This window comes from Staurois parvus, unplaced genomic scaffold, assembly GCF_062004578.1.
Source record: "Staurois parvus isolate SC_StPar_1 unplaced genomic scaffold, SC_StPar_1.0 ptg000279l, whole genome shotgun sequence".
Classification (NCBI taxonomy): domain Eukaryota; kingdom Metazoa; phylum Chordata; class Amphibia; order Anura; family Ranidae; genus Staurois; species Staurois parvus.
Genome location: NW_028318075.1, coordinates 1,770,094 through 1,789,919, shown reverse-complemented (window position 1 = coordinate 1,789,919; position 19,826 = coordinate 1,770,094). Strand labels below are relative to the sequence as shown.

The 19,826-nt window shown below is 40.8% G+C and overlaps 1 protein-coding gene across 1 annotated transcript in view; it reads left to right on the top strand.

Annotated features, from left to right (window-relative positions):
• LOC149458732 (protein phosphatase 1 regulatory subunit 12C-like) overlaps window positions 1–19,826 on the top strand; it is a 133,888-nt gene that overhangs the window by 96,632 nt on the left and 17,430 nt on the right. Inside the window, exons 17-19 of the mRNA XM_089681793.1 lie at window positions 1,337–1,392; window positions 3,925–4,018; window positions 12,799–12,903. Coding sequence (XP_089537919.1) covers window positions 1,337–1,392; window positions 3,925–4,018; window positions 12,799–12,903 — 255 coding nt within the window. The remainder of the gene's footprint in view (window positions 1–1,336; window positions 1,393–3,924; window positions 4,019–12,798; window positions 12,904–19,826) is intronic.

Here is a 19,826-nt window from a genome sequence, read left to right as displayed (position 1 = left end):
AAAATATACCAAGGCATTCTTGAAAAAATTCTGCTGCCATCTATCAAGATGCAAGATGATGAAGATGAAATGAAGGTGGACATTTCAGCAAGACAATGATTCCAAACACAAAGCCAAGGAAACTCTCAGTTGGTTTCAAAGAGATAAATAAAGCTGCTAGAATGGCCCAACCTGACTTGAATCCAATACAAATCTATGGAAAGAGCTATAGATCAGAGTTCATAGAAGAGGCCTATGGAACCTTCACAATTTGCAGGCTGTGTGGAGGAATGGGCCAAAATCACACCTGAGCAATGCATGCGACTAGTTTCTCTATACAGGAGGCGTCTTGAAGCTATCGTTACCAACAAAGGAGTTTGTATGACGTGTTAAATACATTTCAGCTAGCATGTTCAATGCTTTGTTTGGCAATCCATTTTATTACACGTAACTTAATTTCTGAACTTATTTGTATTTGTTTCTTTGTATGGATTCCATGGGTTGATACTGATGTGGTGAAAATTTCATCTCAATAGCACCTTTAGAAATCTATTTACTGAGAAAAATGGTGACTTGTTCAATACTTACAGTACTCTCTGTATTTGTGAGGTTTTTTTTTTTTTCTTTTTAAACTGGCGTTTCAGAATTTGATAATTGTTTTTTGGCTGTTGTCCCCACCCAGGAACTTAATATAAAATTTTGTTTTTTAGTACCTATTGAGATGTTGATATGAGGGTCTGTTAAACACCATATGTGTCCATAAATATTCATACTCATTGCCTCGTCAAAGATAAGATGAAGGCTATGAAATGTTCTAGAGGGGGAGAGGGAGTTTGGAGTTAAATTTGGATAAAACCTGGACATACATTATAAAAGATACACCTCTTTAGGAAACAAAAAATGTTCCTGTAAATTGTGACCCGTCAAGAATTTTTTCTTGTTTTTTCTCACTTCTGACAAGTTTTCCTGACACCAAGAGAAATGGTGACAGGGTAGGGAGCTCCAGCAGATTGAAATCCTCATCTCTGTTCCTGTGTAGAGGGGGGTGAGTCTCTTTCCTCCAATCAGCTCTGCAGAGTGTATATTCAGCTCTCCACCATTTTTGTTTTTTCCTGAACTATCAGACAAGCTTTAAAATTCAGCACTTTGGTTGTAGATAAGGAAAGACTGCAGATAGACAAGTACAACTTATGTAGGAGAATGTGTTTTGACTTCATTGTAATACCTGAGGCCAGTCACTTCTCTATGTATACGTAACGGTTTACAACCACTTTAACTATTGATGGTGGTGGCAAACTGTAAAAATTGTCCAGAAAATGAGCATTATTACACGCATTTATGGTTTGTATTGTCGCAGGTAGTTGACAGTGAAGACCCAGAGGCTGTACACCACAGTGAGACTTCTGAGTACAGGTAACGCTTTCTCATCTTTGCCATATTTTGTTTTTGAAGGCTGCACTTTTCACACTAGTGTTTTTGGATCTTTACTAGAAGCTGTCTTCCCAGGCTTTCTGTTTCAGGGTGGCTCTTTTCTCTTATAGCTTCCTATGAAGCCACCCTTGAATGCAGAGACTTGAGTTGTCTCCCTACACTGTGTGCATCAATATAAACACACAGCCCAGTAGCTTAGAGTGTAAAGGCACGCTCCTGCTCTTCTCACTTCCCTTCTCCAAGCTAAGAGACTGCTTGGAGACTGCACTGTCTACTGTTAACGCTTTCCTGTGAGGACCAGGCATACAGGGAAGCAACAATCAGAGAGCAGGTGGCAGCAGCATTTAAAGTTGTAAACTGAAAGTACTGGGGTAAGAATTTTAACAAATAGTGTACTGGGGAATGTTTACTTTAATCAAGTTTTAATACTATTTTAAAGCAAAATTTCAAAAAGTTAAGTTTCTTCTGTGCTGGCCATGTCTGCAGCCTTGCTCTCCGCTCCAGTCTCAGTATATGAGCCAGTTCAAGTTAGTGTGTAACCAGTCCATGTGTTGGCTGAAACACTAAAAGAGAGAGCTGTGTCTCTTAGCCCTGGTTCACACCAGTGCGACTTGTCATGCAATTTGACAGTTTGCAGCATCAATTTGAAAAAAAGGTTCCTGCACTATTTTTTCCAATTTCAGGTGCCTACTTGCTTAGACATCTGTGCAGGAAGTTGCACAAATGTCTGCTAAGTTGCACCTGAATCTACGCTGACATGAAACTTTGATCCTGTGTGAGCCAGGGCTTAAAGTTAAACTGAACCCATCAATTTAAGTTTAAAAAAAAAAAAGTTATATTCCCAGGGACTTTTTTTTCTTTTTAAGTTTGAGTTAACTTCATCACAGTTCAATATATTAGTGATCTGTGATTGGCTAAAGCTGGTCACATGGTACAGGGTGCTGTAGTTGGCCTAATATCATGTGAGAGCAGTGAGTCTATCACAGCTCACCAGGAGGAGAAGCTGTCACCCAGAGCAGTGTGATTACAGTGAAACACACACCGCCCCCTAGTAAAACTCTCACAGGGAACAGTTTACCCTTTGATCGCCCCTCATGTTAACTCCTTCCTGCCCAGTGCCATTAGTAGTGTCAGTGCTTTTTTTTTTTTTTTTTTTTTTTTTTTTTAATAGCACTGATCACTGTATTGGTGTCACTGGGGATGTCAGTGACACCAAGTCAGTTCCCCCCAATGTCAGAATATCCGCCGCAGTCCTGCTATAATTTGCTGATCGCCGCCATTACTAGTAAAAGTAAGAAATTCTAAAAAATCCCAGTATATATACCGCCTTTAACGCTATAACGCTCATGTAAACCAATTAATTTACACATATTGGGATTTTTTATTTTTAGCAAAGACATGTAGCAGAATACATTTTGGTCTAAATTTGACGAAATTTGATTTAAAAAAAAATTTTCTGGACATGTTTAAAAGCAAAAAGTAAAAAAATAAATGCACCGAAAAAGTTCAATTTGTGGTATAAAAAGGACATAAATTTCATCTGGGTGCAGCGTTGCATGACCGTGCAGTTATCAGATAAAGTAACGCAGCGCCGTAATGGAAAAAATGGCCTGGTCAGGAAGGGGGGTAAATCCTCAGGAGGGCAAGTGGTTTAACCCAAAACAAAAATTTTATATATGGCAGTTTACCAATCTTGAGATGTGGTGGCTGCACTAAGTCGTTCCCCCCCCCCCCCCCTTTTCCTTTTTTTAATAAGCCTTATACCTTCATTTGATGATCTGACAGTAATAAATTTCCAGGTCTTAGGGTGTCTCCGCTCTGGATGAATGAGCAACCTCAGGACAGCAGCATTCAATCATGGGAGAGGATAATGTTAAGCTGGGCATATATGGATTAAAGTGGTAGTAAACCCACTTTGTATAATTTTACCTGCAGGTAAAGCTTATAATAAAGCTTACCTGTAGGTAAAGTGACTATCTCCTAAACATGCACTGTTTAGGAGATAAGATACACATTTTTTTTTTTTTTTTCAGCTGGCGCATGCTCTGAAGGAACAGCATACTCGTGCTATTCCTTCAGAGCAGTGTCCTGTGTCCCTAGACTCCCGTGTGCATGTACGGGAGTGACGTTATCACAGCCCAGCCAGTCAGATGGTTGGAGCTCGTGAACCCGGAATGAAGACTGGGTGAAAATGGAAGCCTCTACAGCGGTGACAGCGCGCCGCTGGAGGGCTTTGTTTTAAGGTAAGTTTTACATAACGTGCTAGTATGTGATGCATACTAGCACATTATGTCTTTACCTTGCAGGGGTTTTTCTTTTTTAAATGGCCGCAGTTTACTACTTTAATATTCAGCTGGTTCAGCAGGGACTGGCCAAAAATCAATCCATGTATGGGCAGGGAGGTTGTACAGAAGTCAATCTACTGAGTTTTAATACCTTTTTAATTACTGCTTAAGTACAAGTATGTTTTGAAAGCATCAGCTATGTGCATCTGCTGTCACTTTTTAATTTCAGGTTAACAGACAGTTTGAACAGTATTCACCCTTACCGAGCAGGGACATACACGTTTCCAAGACACAAAGATGACCCTGACAAAGACTACAAAAAGGTATGTGGTATTTACTCCACTAGTCATTGTTACAGAATGTGAAATCCCATTTCAAAGAAAACTCTGCATATGTGTTAAATCATAGCTTTTACATTTAAATGGAACCTGATGGATGCATATAATTATACAAAAAATTATATGACTGAACTGCAAGTACTTGCAAGACCAGTTTGGTGAGATTTCATCCTGAACACACCAGATTAGTTTTTTATTTATTTATTTTGATGCACCAAGTATTCGGTTTCAAACGTTTTAGATTTAGAAAGATTCCACTTGAAAAAAAAAAAAGACCAATAAGACGTCACCTGCGACAATTCACATTCCTCAGTAACCTCAGTCTTAGCTGTTCTGGCCCAGTGTATTCGATGTATGCCTTGACTAATATCTCTTTCACCCCAGAGCCTCAGTAGCCAAGAGAGGCTGTACTGTTGGCTTGTCGAATTGTGTGTAGGGCCAGGGAGGTATGTCTGGAGTATATGTATGCATCAGAGGATTTCAAATGTACTTACATCTGTGCCCTACTATATATCATAATTTTACTTTAACACACTATTGTGTAGTTGACAGGTTTCATTTAAAAATTTAATTTCAAGTGTACTTAACATGTAATGTTTGTCCTAAGAGGACTTATTTTTTAAATGCTCATATTATGTAGTTTTGTAAACTGATGGCAAACCGAAACACTATTGGAGTGGAAAAATACAGACTTTGATGCTTAAACATTCCTTGCAGTCTGTGGAGGATTGGTTTCAGGGTCTGTTAAGTTGTTTCTCTGTAAGGTCAGTTGTAGATCTACAGTGCCTTGAAAAAGTATTCATACCCCTTGAAATTTTCCACATTTTGTCAAGTTACAATCAAAAAAGTATATATTTTATTGGGATTTTATGTGATGGATCAACACAAAATGGCACATACAGTGGATATAAAAAGTCTACACACCCCTGTTAAAATGTCAGGTTTCTGGAATGTAAAAAAATGAGACAAAGATAAATCATTTCAGAACGTTTTCCACCTTTAATGTAACCTATAAACTGTACAACTCAGTTAAACAACAAACTGAAATCTTTTAGGGGGAGTGAAGTAACAATAAAAAACGAAAATAATATGGTTGCATAAGTGTGCACACCCTTAAACTAATACTTTGTTGAAGCACCTTTTGCTTTTATTCCAGCACTCAGTCTTTTTGGGTATGAGTCTATCAGCATGGCACATCTTGAATTGGCATTATTTGCCCACTCTTCCTTGCAGAAACACTCTAAATCTGTCAGATTGTGAGGGTATCTCCTGTGCACAGCCCTCTTCAGATCACCCCACAGATTTCCGATCGGATTCAGGTTTGGACTCTGGCTGGGCCATTCCAAAACTTTACTTTTCTTCTGGTGAAGCCATTCCTTTGTTGATTTGGATGTATGCTTTGGGTCTTTGTCATGCTGAAAGATGAAGTTCCTCTTCATGTTCAGCTTTCTAGCAGAAGCCTGAAGGTTTTGTGCCAGTATTGACTGGTATTTGGAACTGTTCATAATTCCCTCTATCTTGACTAAGGCCCCAATTCCAAGCAGCCCGAAAACATGGTGCGGTCACCACCATGCTTCACTGTGGGCATGGTGTTCTTTTGATGATGTGCACTGTTTTTGCGCCAAACATATCTTTTGGAATTATGGCCAAAAAGTTCAAACTTGGTTTCACCAGACCATAACACATTTTCCCACATTCTTTTGGGAGACTGTAGGATGTGACTAAGAAAATGCCAGGAAATACCTAGGACAGGTGCGCAAAATTACACACGTGTGTGTGTGTATGTGTGTGTGTGTGTGTGTGTGTGTGTGTGTGTGTGTGTGTGTGTGTGTGTGTATATATATATATATATATATATATATATATATATATATATATATATATATATACAATCAGGTCCATAAATATTGGGACATCGACACAATTCTAACATTTTTGGCTCTATACACCACCACAATGGTTTTGAAATCAAACGAACAAGATGTGCTTTAACTGCAGACTCAGCTTTAATTTGAGGGTATTTACATCCAAATCAGGTGAACGGTGTAGGAATTACAACAGTTTGCATATGTGCCTCCCACTTGTTAAGGGACCAAAAGTAATGGGACAATTGGCTTCTCAGCTGTTCCATGGCCAGGTGTGTGTTATTCCCTCATTATCCCAATTACAATGAGCAGATAAAAGGTCCAGAGTTCATTTCAAGTGTGCTATTTGCATTTGGAATCTCTTGCTGTCAACTCTCAAGATGAGATCCAAAGAGCTGTCACTATCAGTGAAGCAAGCCATCATTAGGCTGAAAAAACAAAACAAACCCATCAGAGAGATAGCAAAAACATTAAGCGTGGCCAAAACAACTGTTTGGAACATTCTTAAAAAGAACGCACCAGTGAACTCGGCAACACCAAAAGACCCGGAAGACCACGGTAAACAACTGTGGTGGATGACCGAATAATTTTTTCCCTGGTGTAGAAAACACCCTTCACAACAGTTGGCCAGATCAAGAACACTCTCCAGGAGGTAGGTGTATGTGTGTCAAAGTCAACAATCAAGAGAAGACTTCACCAGAGTGAATACAGAGGGTTCACCACAAGATGTAAACCATTGGTGAGCCTCAAAAACAGGAAGAGTTTGCCAAACGACATCTAAAAAAGCCTTCACAGTTCTGGAACAACATCCTATGGACAGATGAGACCAAGATCGACTTGTACCAGAGTGATGGGAAGAGAAGAGTATGGAGAAGGAAAGGAACTGCTCATGATCCTAAGCATACCACCTCATCAGTGAAGCATGGTGGTGGTAGTGTCATGGCGTGGGCATGTATGGCTGCCAATGGAACTGGTTCTCTTGTATTTATTGATGATATGACTGCTGACAAAAGCAGCAGGATGAATTCTGAAGTGTTTGGGCAATATTATCTGCTCATATTCAGCCAAATGCTTCAGAACTCATTGGACGCCGCTTCACAGTGCAGATGGACAATGACCCAAAGCATACTGCAAAAGCAACCAAAGAGTTTTTTAAGGGAAAGAAGTGGAATGTTATGCAATGGCCAAGTCAATCACCTGACCTGAATCCGATTGAGCATGCATTTCACTTGCTGAAGACAAAACTGAAGGGAAAATGCCCCAAGAACAAGCAGGAACTGAAGACAGTTGCAGTAGAGGCCTGGCAGAGCATCACCAGGGATGAAACCCAGCGTCTGGTGATGTCTATGCGTTCCAGACTTCAGGCTGTAATTGACTGCAAAGGATTTGCAACCAAGTATTAAAAAGTGAAAGTTTGATTTATTATTATTCTGTCCCATTACTTTTGGTCCCTTAAGTGGGAGGCACATATGCAAACTGTTGTAATTCCTACACCGTTCACCTGATTTGGATGTAAATAACCTCAAATTAAAGCTGACAGTCTGCACTTAAAGCACAAAAATGTTAGAATTGTGTCGATGTCCCAATATTTATGTACCTGACTGTGTGTGTGTGATTTTGCAGTTTTGGGTAGGGGGCATGCGCCACCATCCGTGGCCTCATCTGTCAATCACCGAGTCCCAGCTGGTGATTTCTTGCTGGCTCCCGGTGATCTCCCAAGTATTTCCGATGGGGGCGAGGCCTGTGTATAAATAATACAGATCTCTCCCGTCAGCTCCTGCACTTCTTTGTATGGCTCTGCATAGTAGTGTGCTTACAGTGAAACACATACACAACCCCCATAGTGAAACCGCACACAGTTAACCCTTTGATCGCCCTTCCTGCCCAGTGCCATTAGTACAGTGTCAGTGCTTTTTATTAGCACTGATCACTAAAACGCTACAACATTCACGTAAACCAATTAATTTACAGGTATTGGGACTTTTTTTTTCTTTTAAGAAGTGTAGCAGAATACATTTATGACAATTTTGATTTTTTATTTCTTTTACTGGACATGTTTAATAGCAGAAAGTCAACCATATAGTTTTTTTTTTCCTCAAAATTGTCGATCTTTTTTTGTTGATAGCCTCTGCTGTTTTATTTTTTGCACTATCAAATACCACGGAAAGAATGCTCTATTTGTGGGGGAAAAAGGACATAAATTTAAATTGGGTGCAGCATTACATGACCTCGCAATTGTCAGTTAAAGTAATGCAGTGCCGTATTGCAAAAAATGGCCTGGTCAGAAAGGGGGTGAAATCCTCTGGGGGCAAGTGGTTAATCTTCGTATAAATACAGCTGTTCTTTGAAGCCCTCAGATTTGTTAGAGAACATTAATGAACAAACCGCATCATAGCCAAGGTCAAGGAACACACCAGACAGATCAGGGTTAAAGTTGTGGAGAAGTTTAAAGCAGGGTTAGGTTTTATAAAAAAAAAATATCCCAGGCTTTGAACATCTTACGGAGCACTGTTCAATACATCATCTGAAAATGGAAAGCATTTGGCACAACTGCAAATCTACCAAGATATGGCCATCCACCTAAACGAACAGGCCGTACAAAGAGAGCATTAATCGGAGAAGCAGCCAAGAGGCTCATGGTAACTCTGGAGAGATCCACAGCTCAGGTGGGAGAATCTGTCCACAGGACAACTATTAGTCATGCACTCCACAAATCTGGCCTCTATGGAAGAGTAGCAAGAAGAAAGCCATTGTTGAAAGAAAGCCATAAGAAGTCCTATTTGCAGTTTGCGAGACGCCATGTGGGGCACACAGCAAATGTGAAAGAAGGTTCTCTGGTCACATGAGACCAAAATTGAACTTTTTGGCTTAAAGCAAAATGCTATGTGTAACTGAAAACTCAGACTGCACATCACCCTGAACATACCATCCCCACCATGAAATATGGTGGTGGCAGCATCATGTTGTGGGGATGCTTTTCTTCAGCAGGCACAAGGAAGCTGGTCAGAGTTGATGGGAAGATGAATAAAGCCAAATATAGGGCAATCTTAGAAGAAAACCTGTTTTGAGACTGAGGCGGAGGTTCACCTTCCAGCAGGACAACGTCCCTAAACATACAGCCAGAGCTAAAATGGAATGGTTTAGATCAAAGCATATTCATGTGTTAGAATGGCCCAGTCAAAGTCCAGACCTAAGTCCAATTGAGAATCTGTGGCCAGACCTGAAAATTGCTGTTCAGACGCTCTCCATCTAATTTGACAGAGCTTGAGCTATTTTGCAAAGAAGAATGGGCAACAATTTCACTCTCTAGATGTGTAAAGCTGGTAGAGACATCCCCAAAAAGACTTGCAGCTGTAAATGCAGCGAAAGGTGGTTCTACAAAGTATTGACTCAGGGGGACTGAATACAAATGCACACCACACTTTTCAGATATTTATTTGTAAAAAATTTAGAAAACCATTTAGCATTTTCCTTCCACTTTACAATTATGTGCCACTTTGTGTTGATCTCTCTCATAACGAGAGAACCACCTTGCATCCGTCATATCCGGGAGGTGGTTAAAGTAAACCTATCAGAGTCAGGCAATTCAATTAAAGCATATGCATAAACATAGGTTACCTTCAGAAAAAAATAAATTTCAGAGGAATCCGCAGATCTACTGAAGCAAGGTGTTTAATTAATCTGTAAATCTTTAAAAATTTTTTCTTTAAAAAAATTAAACCAACAGAGAAGCTAAAAATGCAACAGTGCATGAAGCAAAGCCCAAATCACAGGCAGTGACTGCAATGGTTTAGGCTCCATGCACATGGGGCATTTTAATAACGCTGGTAACGTTAGTGGTATAAAGTCACGTTAAAAATGTGAGTTTTTTTAGCGGTTTTGCATTAGTGTTTTGCTGCATTTTTTCGCGTTTACGATTTCTAGCGTGTTTTTTGTTTTTTGCTCAAAAAAAAATCCAAAAATGCTGTTTTTTGCTGTGTTTTTTCAGCATTAGAGCATTTTTACAGCTAAAAAACTCCTGTAGAAACCCACTAGTTCTGGGGGGTTTTTTTCCAGCCAAAAAACACTGATTACAGTCTGTGTGCATGGACACACAGGATAACATGCTGGGGAGTTTACTGGCTATAGAAAAAAAAAAATGTCCAGTGTGCATGAGGACTTAAAGTTGTTGGAAACAGATGGCTAAAATGATAAGAGAAAATGAAGGTATTGACAACAGTTTTCACAAGTAGATGGCAGGGGCTAGCAGAGTATTATATTACTCTATGTATTTTGGCAGGTTTCTTTTGCTAGCATTTAGGAGTGTTAGACTCTGTCAAGTTTTTAATCCTAACATATTCAACAACCTGTCCAGTGCTGTTGCCCACAGAAAGTACAGAAGGGTTTAAGGCCAACAGTGGAGCCATGTGAATCCAAATCCAAAAAAAGCCAGAACTACTTCCACACTTACATCCAAATGAAACACACACCAGCGTTCTAATCTTCATGCTCCACATATAAACCGGTAACTGTCACTTGGTGAGGTGCAGTCCTCTAAAGATCGGGGAGCCTTGATGCTAACAAAAGAAATATGCTTGCGGCATACGGTTCATTGTTTGCACACATTTGTGTACAAGCATTATTTATTTCCATTCATTTAATTAATGGAAGTGACACACGCAGAAGATAACTTTAGGACCCAGTAGTGGGACTATTTTCCATGGAGGGGGTGTGTTGATGATTTCAATCAGTTATTCTCCCTATATATATGGCATGGGCATTCTCTATCATCTTAGCTTGGAAAAAGGGAGTTCAACTCCCAAAACGCGTCAGCTTTTCCCACCAGACACCATCATCACAGGACTCCAGGTGTGTGACATTTGACCCATTTGGCTTCATGTTTGTTTTTTACTTTTCGTTTTGTGAGTATCCATTTGTCAAGTTTTTAATAAATTAATTTGTAACCACGGTAATGCACGAGGAGAGTGTGCCCTTTTTGTGTTTTTACTTTACTTCCACACTTGGCAAAAAGGCATGATGCCTTCAACGGTTAGAGTATTAGCCTCGAGTGTGGACATACCAGTAGCTGATCTATCTCCCCCGACTCAGCTGGCATTTAAGACAGCATCTAGACACCCAGGAGGATTTCTCTGCTGCTCACCACCACTGGGACATCAGACACTGAGATTCACAAACACCAGGTTCAGATTTAAAAACAAAAAACGTCATCCAGACTCCCTCACTATACTCGGCGCTGCCCTCGTCTGGCACCATACTGCCGGTGTCACAGCATCACATTGCTGCAGATGCAGAGTTGCCAGTTACCGACTTTTCATTGGACTATTCTCAGCAGCCCCTCTTGGCTCCAGAACAGAGGGCAACTATTGACAAAGGGTCTTTCTCGCAGCACCAGCTTCCCTCCAGCCTGATCTCAACATCGAGACTGGACCAAGGACAAATGGACTCGGATACGTTAACCTACTTTCTTGGTGTGGGGGCTAGCACCTCCTGTTAAGTGAGGACACTGGGCTCATCATAGCCCTTCATTTCCAACAAGCCAGACAGAGTAGCGTCAGAAGTTACAACCTTCTGTTGCCAGTAACGTTCTAATTGATAACATCAGGACCCTTCTTTGAGAACTAACTAAATCTGATTTGGAAACCTTAATTCCTACCAAAACTGACTTTAAAGCTTTTACTAGCCATATCAAATTTGCTTATAAAAAAGAAAAATCTTGCTGAGATCAAGCAAGAACTGTCTACCTTTTTATGGTGAGAATAGAGCCGGTAGAACAGACCAACTCAGACCTAGATCAGTATGTTCCAGGCTTGGAAAAGGTCTGGCCTACTTGAAAGATGCTGTTTGTACTGTCTTCAGTATTATACCTGGGAAAACCCCACAGATCTACTCATTGAGCCTAGACAATCCATTATGTACAGGGCCCCAAACCTTTGAATTTAGATCCGACAAAATACTTTCCATTCGTAAAGGACATTTCGCAACAGCCTATCATAGCACCAATATGAAGGCCAAATCCAATGGTACCTCCATCTTAATTTCCAACAAAGTCCATTGGACTTTCCTCGACCCTTGTTCTCACCCAGGTGGACACTTTATTGAACATGATCACTGAATTGCCAGGTGACATGCAGTGGCTTTTGTATAAGAAGGTGATTATTTTTGATACAGAAGGACAAGAGGGAGCTATTTTTTGTAATCTAGGAGATCTTGCTTGTGTCCTAAGCAATGCTGTGACCACATATTTGAAAGGAAAAGGGACACATATTGTAGTCTCCTATCCACCTCTAGGTGCTTGTACATGTTTTTTGGATTTTTTGCAAAGGGCTTTGACATTTGAAGATCAGGTATCCTGATTAAAAAAACATTGGCCACCTCCCTTAGTTGCTAGCTGTAGCCTTCTCCCACCCACTGCCATCGCTTCACTATGGCCCTTCACTGTAATGGGCAGTCTCGCTAACCAGTAGTGAGTGAGGTGCATGTGGAGAAGAACTTCCCCATGGGAATTATTTGCGGTTTGCTTATAGGAACACCCTGATTTTAGTTTCAAGGGGTATTGTGCTTCAATTCCAGAAACACATGCAGGCATCTGGAAGTGATTTGATTTAGAATGTTAGTTTTTCTTACATTAATGTGGCATAGTCTTGCTTGTTTTTTTCTTTTTGCCCAAACTAACTGTATTTTAATGCCACTGGATATGTTGGTCACGTCTTTTGTTTTTTTTAAAAAAAAAATGCCCATGTCCTGCCCTTTTGGCAAGGAGTCTATTTTTTCCACAAGCATTGTGTTTTTTGATTCGCATATACAGTATATTGATAACCTATATCTAAACATCATGCTCTATGCTTTGAATTATATATGGTGGTGTTTATGATACATCATCTGTTCTGGTTTTTTCCACAGTTGTATGAAGATTTACTGTCGGAAAACGAAACATTGAGAGACCAGCTGCAGGAGACAGAGTTGAAACTTACCCAACTAAGGCTAGAGCTGGAACGAATCGCACAGGTATTCTTGCTGATTGCATTCATCATTATGTTACTGTAAAGTGCTTGCAGACCATTATGATTTATAGCACATTGAATACTATTGCTCAGATGTTTCTCTGTAGAGATGATTGCATGATTTCTTTAAACAGTTACCATTATGAACAGATTTATTGGTACTCTTACAGCTCATTGAAGCTGTTTTTTTTTTATTCCTCCTTGACTTATGTACACTTGCATGCCTTTGGTATGTCATAAAGCAAAGAAAGTGTGAAACAAAGAGCTAGACATTGCTTAATGTACAAAGATATTGTAGACAGGTCTGTTGGTACTCCTAGAAATAATTATAAATAATTTGGTCATAGTGATATTCCGTCTGGTTTCTTAATAGCATACATATCTTTCTTATCTAGTAGTCAGTCAAGTCAGCCTATATAAATCACTCTGTTTTGTATCATGTGCACCACAAACCTAAACATGACCTACAAACATGCCAAAGCAGAGAATTGTCTAAGATAGAGAATTAGAGACCAGCGTGCCAGAAATGGACCCTAGCAGCATCTCTGAGCTGCTTGATTCCTGTGATTACAGTTGCATGTATTAAATTTAAAGTTCATGGGAGTGTAGCCAACCTTCCTGGATGAGGCTGCAAGATAAAAATCAACCCTGAATGAACAAAAGGATAGCACGAATGGGCAACAGTCAAGTAAAACTTCATAGAGATGCAAGTTCTACTCTAAGGTCAAGGTACACCAGTGTCTGATCACACCATCTGTTGCTATTTGAATGATAGTGGGCTCAAAGGAAGAAGACCTAGGAGATTCCACTGTTGAAAGAAAAACTTTAAAAGAAACCAAACTGGAATGTGCCTAAATGCAAATTGGAAGGCCACAATGCATCTGGGAGATTTTTTCTTTTGATCAGATGAGTGAAAGCTGGAGCTTTTTGGCAAGTCACATTAGCTTCATGTTTGCAGAGGGAAAAAATTAAGCTTTCAAAGAAAACAGTTGCTACTGGGAAAAACAGAGGAGGCTTGGTTATGTTCTGGGGCAGCTTTGCTGCAACTGGCAAGGGGTGCTTTGAATCTGGGCAGAGCACAATGAAATCAAGCCTAACAAGAAATCTGGAAATGTACTGCAGTGTCGTTAGGCTGTGGCTCAGTTGCAGCTCATGGTTTCTCCTACCTGTTGACTCAAAACACACAGTGCTATAAGCATCCAAAACACAGTAGCTACTGGGAAAAGCGGAGGAGGTTTGGTTATGTTTGGGGCTGCTTTGCTGCGACTGGAAAGGTGTGCCTTGAATCTGTATAGGGCACTATGAAATCAAGCCAATAAGGGAAACTGGAAATGTACTGCAGTGTCAGAAGGCTCTTTCTCAGTTGCAGGTCTTGGATCCTCCTAATGGATAGTGACCCAAAAAACACACTGAAAGTATCTGAGAATGGCTAAGAAAACGTTGGACTATTCTGAAGTGTCTTCTATAAGCCTGAGTCTGAAGAAGGCACCCTTCAAACCTGAGCAGTGTGCTTGATAAGAGTAGCTTAAACTACCTGTTGTCAGGTGCAGAAATCATTTGTTTGCCATGATTGCCTCTAAAGGTTGTGCAACAAAATACTAGGTTAGGATCCCATTGTTTTTGTTTATGCCATTTATTTATTTTTTTATATTCTGTTGAATCAAAAATAAAAAGAATAGCCAGATTTTAATTAAATATGTAATAATCAATGATGGATTCCAATTACTTTTTTCTGTTTCAATTTATATCGGAGAAAATTTTTGTAATTCTTCAAACCGTACACATCCATTAGTTATTGGCCCTATAATCTTTTTTCCATTCACTTAAAACAAGCAGTGCACATTAAATGTGGTCATGTGCACTGCTCTATGCACAAATACCATAGGCCCTAGTGCACTTAGGCGCGAGCAAGAGGAATAGCTATATTCCTACATACAGTGGGACCATGGATACATAGCCACCCCATAGACTGGTCACTGCAACAGTAAAAAGGAATTTGGAAGTCTGGAGGAGGTTAAAAGCAATTGAATGTACTTTTGTGGGTGAAGAATACTTAACTTCCTGGTTTGCTAATGATGTGATTTATAACGACAGCAAATTCCCTGCTCTTCAGGCAAGATGGGGCATAATTCTCTGAATTCAGAGGGAGTAAAGTAAATCTGAAACCAGGCAATAGTATGTAGCCTAAGACTAATGAAATATGACAGCTGACACGGTTAAAAGATAGCATGATTTTAAGTATAACTAAAGGCAAATCGATTTAGTTTTGGATAGTGTGGAGAGGGATTAGAATGCCTGTCAGTCTCTATTGCCGTCTGTGCTCCCATTAGGGAGATTCACCCTCTGTTTTTTTATTTGTCCTGCTTACCATTATCATTAAAAGTGAAAGTAAAAGAAAATCCCAAATTTTGGCTTGCCCCCAGAAACATAATAGAGGGGAAAACTTCCAATGGGGACCCTAGTTCTGATTGCCTGGGGATCCCCAAGGAATTCCTGTAATTTGCAGGAATTTCCTCTCACTTCCTGTTTGGCAATGGGACACAGATGGCAAAAAAAATCTGACTGGGGTTATAACCCTCCTGTACTCTATCCAAAAAAATTAATTGGTAATTTGTTATACTTTAAGGAAAATTGGAATACTGGCATCTATGGTATGCAGTTCTGTTATAGTGAACCTTTTCTTCTCCCATTCAGAGCTGAGCATACATAACTTTCCTGCTCTCCTCTTCCACCCTGTATATCCCCTGTATATCCACCAAAGCAACACAAAATATTTTGTGGTGTTTGGGAGTACCTCTTTTCTCTGTTCCATGATATAGTGCTGGGTACCAGAGTAGCTCATCATCTGGCTTAAGCCCTATAAAAGAGAATGGACATGTAAGAAGATTTGTTAGCCCTAAATATAGAACAGCATTTATAGAACCTGTTCAATTTTTTTGGCATGGGCCACCGGTGGAGTGGAAAGGCAAGTATCAGCATTACGAGTTGTGTGGTGTACCTGTATGTGACTGTACAATATAAACATTTAACCCTTTCGCTGCCAGTCACTGTACGGACCTGCATTCCTCCTTTGCTATAAGCTCATGGTCACTTCAGGGAACATGAGCTTATACCAAAACTGTTCAGCAAACAACAAAATAGCTCTGTTCAGCGGATGACAATCTGCTGATCAGAACAATCCAACTAAAATGTGGCACACCCCCCCTTTTCCCCTGCTGCTGCCTCTGCCACCACTAATTTGATCAGATTCTCACTCCATCACCTACAATTCTCCCTTGCCCACCTCACTAAACCCCTGCAGCACCCATTTTCTCTACTCTACACCTCCCTGCACCGATCCTGCCCACAGATTCTTCCCTGCAGCTTCAGACCGGTTTCCCCTCCACTGCCCTCCCGCTGGCTTTCTGTGCTGCGGGGGAGCGTCAGATTAATTTAAAACAAAACACAAAAATGCATGCCTCCGCCACAGTTTGCTGCATTGTTTCCTTGATAACTAGAAGAGGTTCCTGTTTGCAAGGCAGAGATCCTTTGTTTTCTGCTTCTTTTTTGATCTATCAATATAGATGTCTTTGGTGGGCCTTCCACTTTTGAGCAGGTAGAGTCTCATTTACCCCTATTTTTCACCTAAACTGTGAGTCCTTCAGCAATTGTTTTTAAATTATTTGTTACAGGACATGATAGGTATTCAGTTACACTGGGTTATGCTGCTGCCTTGAGAATGAACACAAAACGAGCAAGGATAGCCCAGTATAACCCAGCACACCTTCGTTTTTTTTCTAGCATCCTAGGTGACAGACGTCTTTTCTCTCCTTTTTGAGAGAAGAAAAACCTTTTTGGTTTTATCAATAATAATTTTTCATGTAGTGAGTTTTTTCAGCTGCAGTAGAGCCAGAAGAGGCTCATGTGATAGCCTTCTGGATTGGCTGATGCTTGGCATTGCCACGGATGTCTACAGGCTGATCCCGCTTCTCAGTGCTATCTAGATAATGTGCATTTGGCACGGGATTCTGCTGATGGTACTCACTTGAGTGTAACGTTTGTTAGCTGCAGAATGCTTTACAGGTTCAGGGCTTCAGTGCGTCTGTCTGCTGGATCTCTATCGTGTATTCCTTGAGCTATGTCTCCTGGAGGGGCAAAGACTAATGGGAACAGCATGCTCCCTGAATCATGCCTTTCTTTTTCCTAATGTGCCTGGGGGCATGCCGCGGGGTCCTTGCTGTACCTCAGCTGTGGTAAGGCCAGAAAAACGAATGTAAATCAAAGCTAAACGGAGTTCCTTTCATTTCTCTAAGGCTTCCAGAGCCAAGACAAAGCCTGGAACTCTCTTCTGTTGTATGTCATCCAAGTCTGCAAGCAAGCCATCCTCCCGTTTCAGACATTTAGGTCCAGAGGCTACAGACTGTATTTTCAGTCTATACCTATAGCCCACTTCATTTCTGTATGGAATTTACTCCTATCTGAAAGACCCTCTGGCCTCTGTGGACTTCTAGGATACCTACTTCTATGACCCTATTTTCCCAGCACATCAACACTATCTGAGTTTTGTTGTGGGCAAGCAGTATTCCCAATTTGTTGCATTTCCCTTTGGCCTGTTCTCTGCACCACTGGTTTTCCCCAAGGCACAAGCCCCTGTTCTCACTCTCCTTCACTCTCATGGTATCCCCACGGTGGGATATTTGGACAATAACTTCTTATGAGGACCTCAAGGGCAAGGTCCCCACCCCCTTTCCTTGTCCGAGTGTAGTAAGCCAATATTAGACCTATTTCTCAGATTTGCAGGGCTGCCACTTGGTGTTTTTTCACTTTTATTAAGTTAAACCAAGTGGACTTCCAGACTTCAGCTAATGCCATCTTCAGTTGTAAAGCTCCTCATTTGACTCTGTAGGCTCTCCTGTGCCACCTCTGTTAACATGTTGGTTTTGTGGGCCATTTCGCCTTTTGTTTGAGCTGTTGCCTACCCCTTAGCAGAACTACTTTGGACATCCCATTGTACCTGAATACTCAACTGTTGTCACGTGTAATGTACAATTATGAAAAAAGGTCATTTTGTCTTATCATACAATTCTTTTTTTGGAGTACATTGTGGACAGACGGTCCTCCCCTCTGTTCCTATAATCAACTTCTACTATTGCTTTCTAATAAAACTAAGGTCATGCTGGGGGTGAGAGGGGTTATACAGCCCTGGCCAAAAGTTTTGAGAATGACACACATTAATTTACCAGGAAGGAAACACATGCAGTCATCAATGCTTTGCACAGAAAGGGGTTCACAGGCAAGGATATTGCTGCTACTATGATTGCACCTAAATCAACCATTTATTGGATAATCAAGAACTTCAAGGGCAGAGGTTTAATTGTTGTGAAGAAGACTTCAAGGCGTCCAAGAGTGCAGCAAGTGCCAGAACCATCTCCTAAAGTTGATTCAGTTGTGGGATGGGGGCACCACCAATGCAGAGCTTGCTCAGGAATGGCACCAGACAGGTGAATGCATCTGCATGCACAGTGAGGCGAAGACTTTTGGAGGATGGCCTGGTGTCAAGAAGGGCAGTAAAGAAGCCACTTCTCTCCAGGAAAAATATCAGGAACAGACTGATATTATGCAAAAGGTACAGGGATTGGAAAGCTGTGGACTGGGGTAAAGTAACTTTCTCTGATGAATCTCCTTTCCAATTGTTTGGAGCATCCAGAAAAAACCTTGTCTGGAGAAGAAAAGGTGAGCACTACCGTCCTGTGTCATGCCAACAGTAAAGCACCCTGAGACCATTCATGTGTGGGGTTGCTTCTCAGGCAAGGGAGTGGGCTCACTCACAATTTTACAGCCATGAATAAAGAATGGTACAGAAACCTCCCCTGAGAGCAACTTCTCCCAACCATCCAAGAATAGTTTGGTGACAAACCATGCCTTTTCCAGCATGATGGAGCACCTTGCCATAAGGCAACTGTGATAACCAAGTGGCTTGTGGAACAAAATATCGAAATTTTGGGTCCATGGCCAAGAAAATTCCTAGACCTTATTACCATTGAGAACTTGTGGTCAATCCTCAAGAGTTGGATGAACAAAAAACCCCACAAATTGTAACAAACTCCAAGCATTGATTAAGCAAGAATGGGCTGCCATCAGTCAGGATGTGGCCCAGACGTTGATTGACAGTATGCCAGGGAAAATTGCAGAGGTCTTGAAAAAGAAGGGTCAACACTACAAATATTGACACTTTGCATAAACTTAATATCATTGTCAGTAAAAGCCTTTGGTACTTGTGAAATACTTGTATGCCATAGTAACATCTGACAAAAAGATCTTAAATCACTGAAACAGCAGTCTTTGTGAAAATTAATATTTGTGTCATTCTCAAAACTTTTGGCCAAAGCTGTAAGAACTTGACTGTCCTTACAGCTTTGTTTTCTCAGTGTCCAATCTTTTGAAACTGCAATATAACACATTGTACTTGAATACTGATCCTGTGTCCATAATTTACTGTAAGGATTTCATGGTAGGGTAAAAATCCTATTTTTCTTTACACTACACTACTTTGTTCATATGGCTCAAAGATGGCCTGTAGTTTGAGAGTCTGAAAAGAAGCAGCCTCTTTTTGCTCGCCCATAGTGCCCTGCAGTCTAGTATAATAGGTGCACTTTATACTAAATATGTTCTATACAGATATAAGGTTGCACCGATACTGGGCATTTGCACGAGTATCAGTACTCGTGCAAATGCACCAAAACTAAAAAAACCTATACGTTCAGGTTCAGTTCTTTCAGCTGTCAGCTGAAATGTAAACAAAAGAATGCAGGCAATTATCGGTTGTCAAGGACTGGGCTGCCACGTCCTTACCAACTGATGACTCAACCGCCCTAGCCGCTCCCACCTGTTATTCACCGCTGTCAACTAGATCCAGCTGACCCGATAACTCACTGCAGCCTTCTCCCT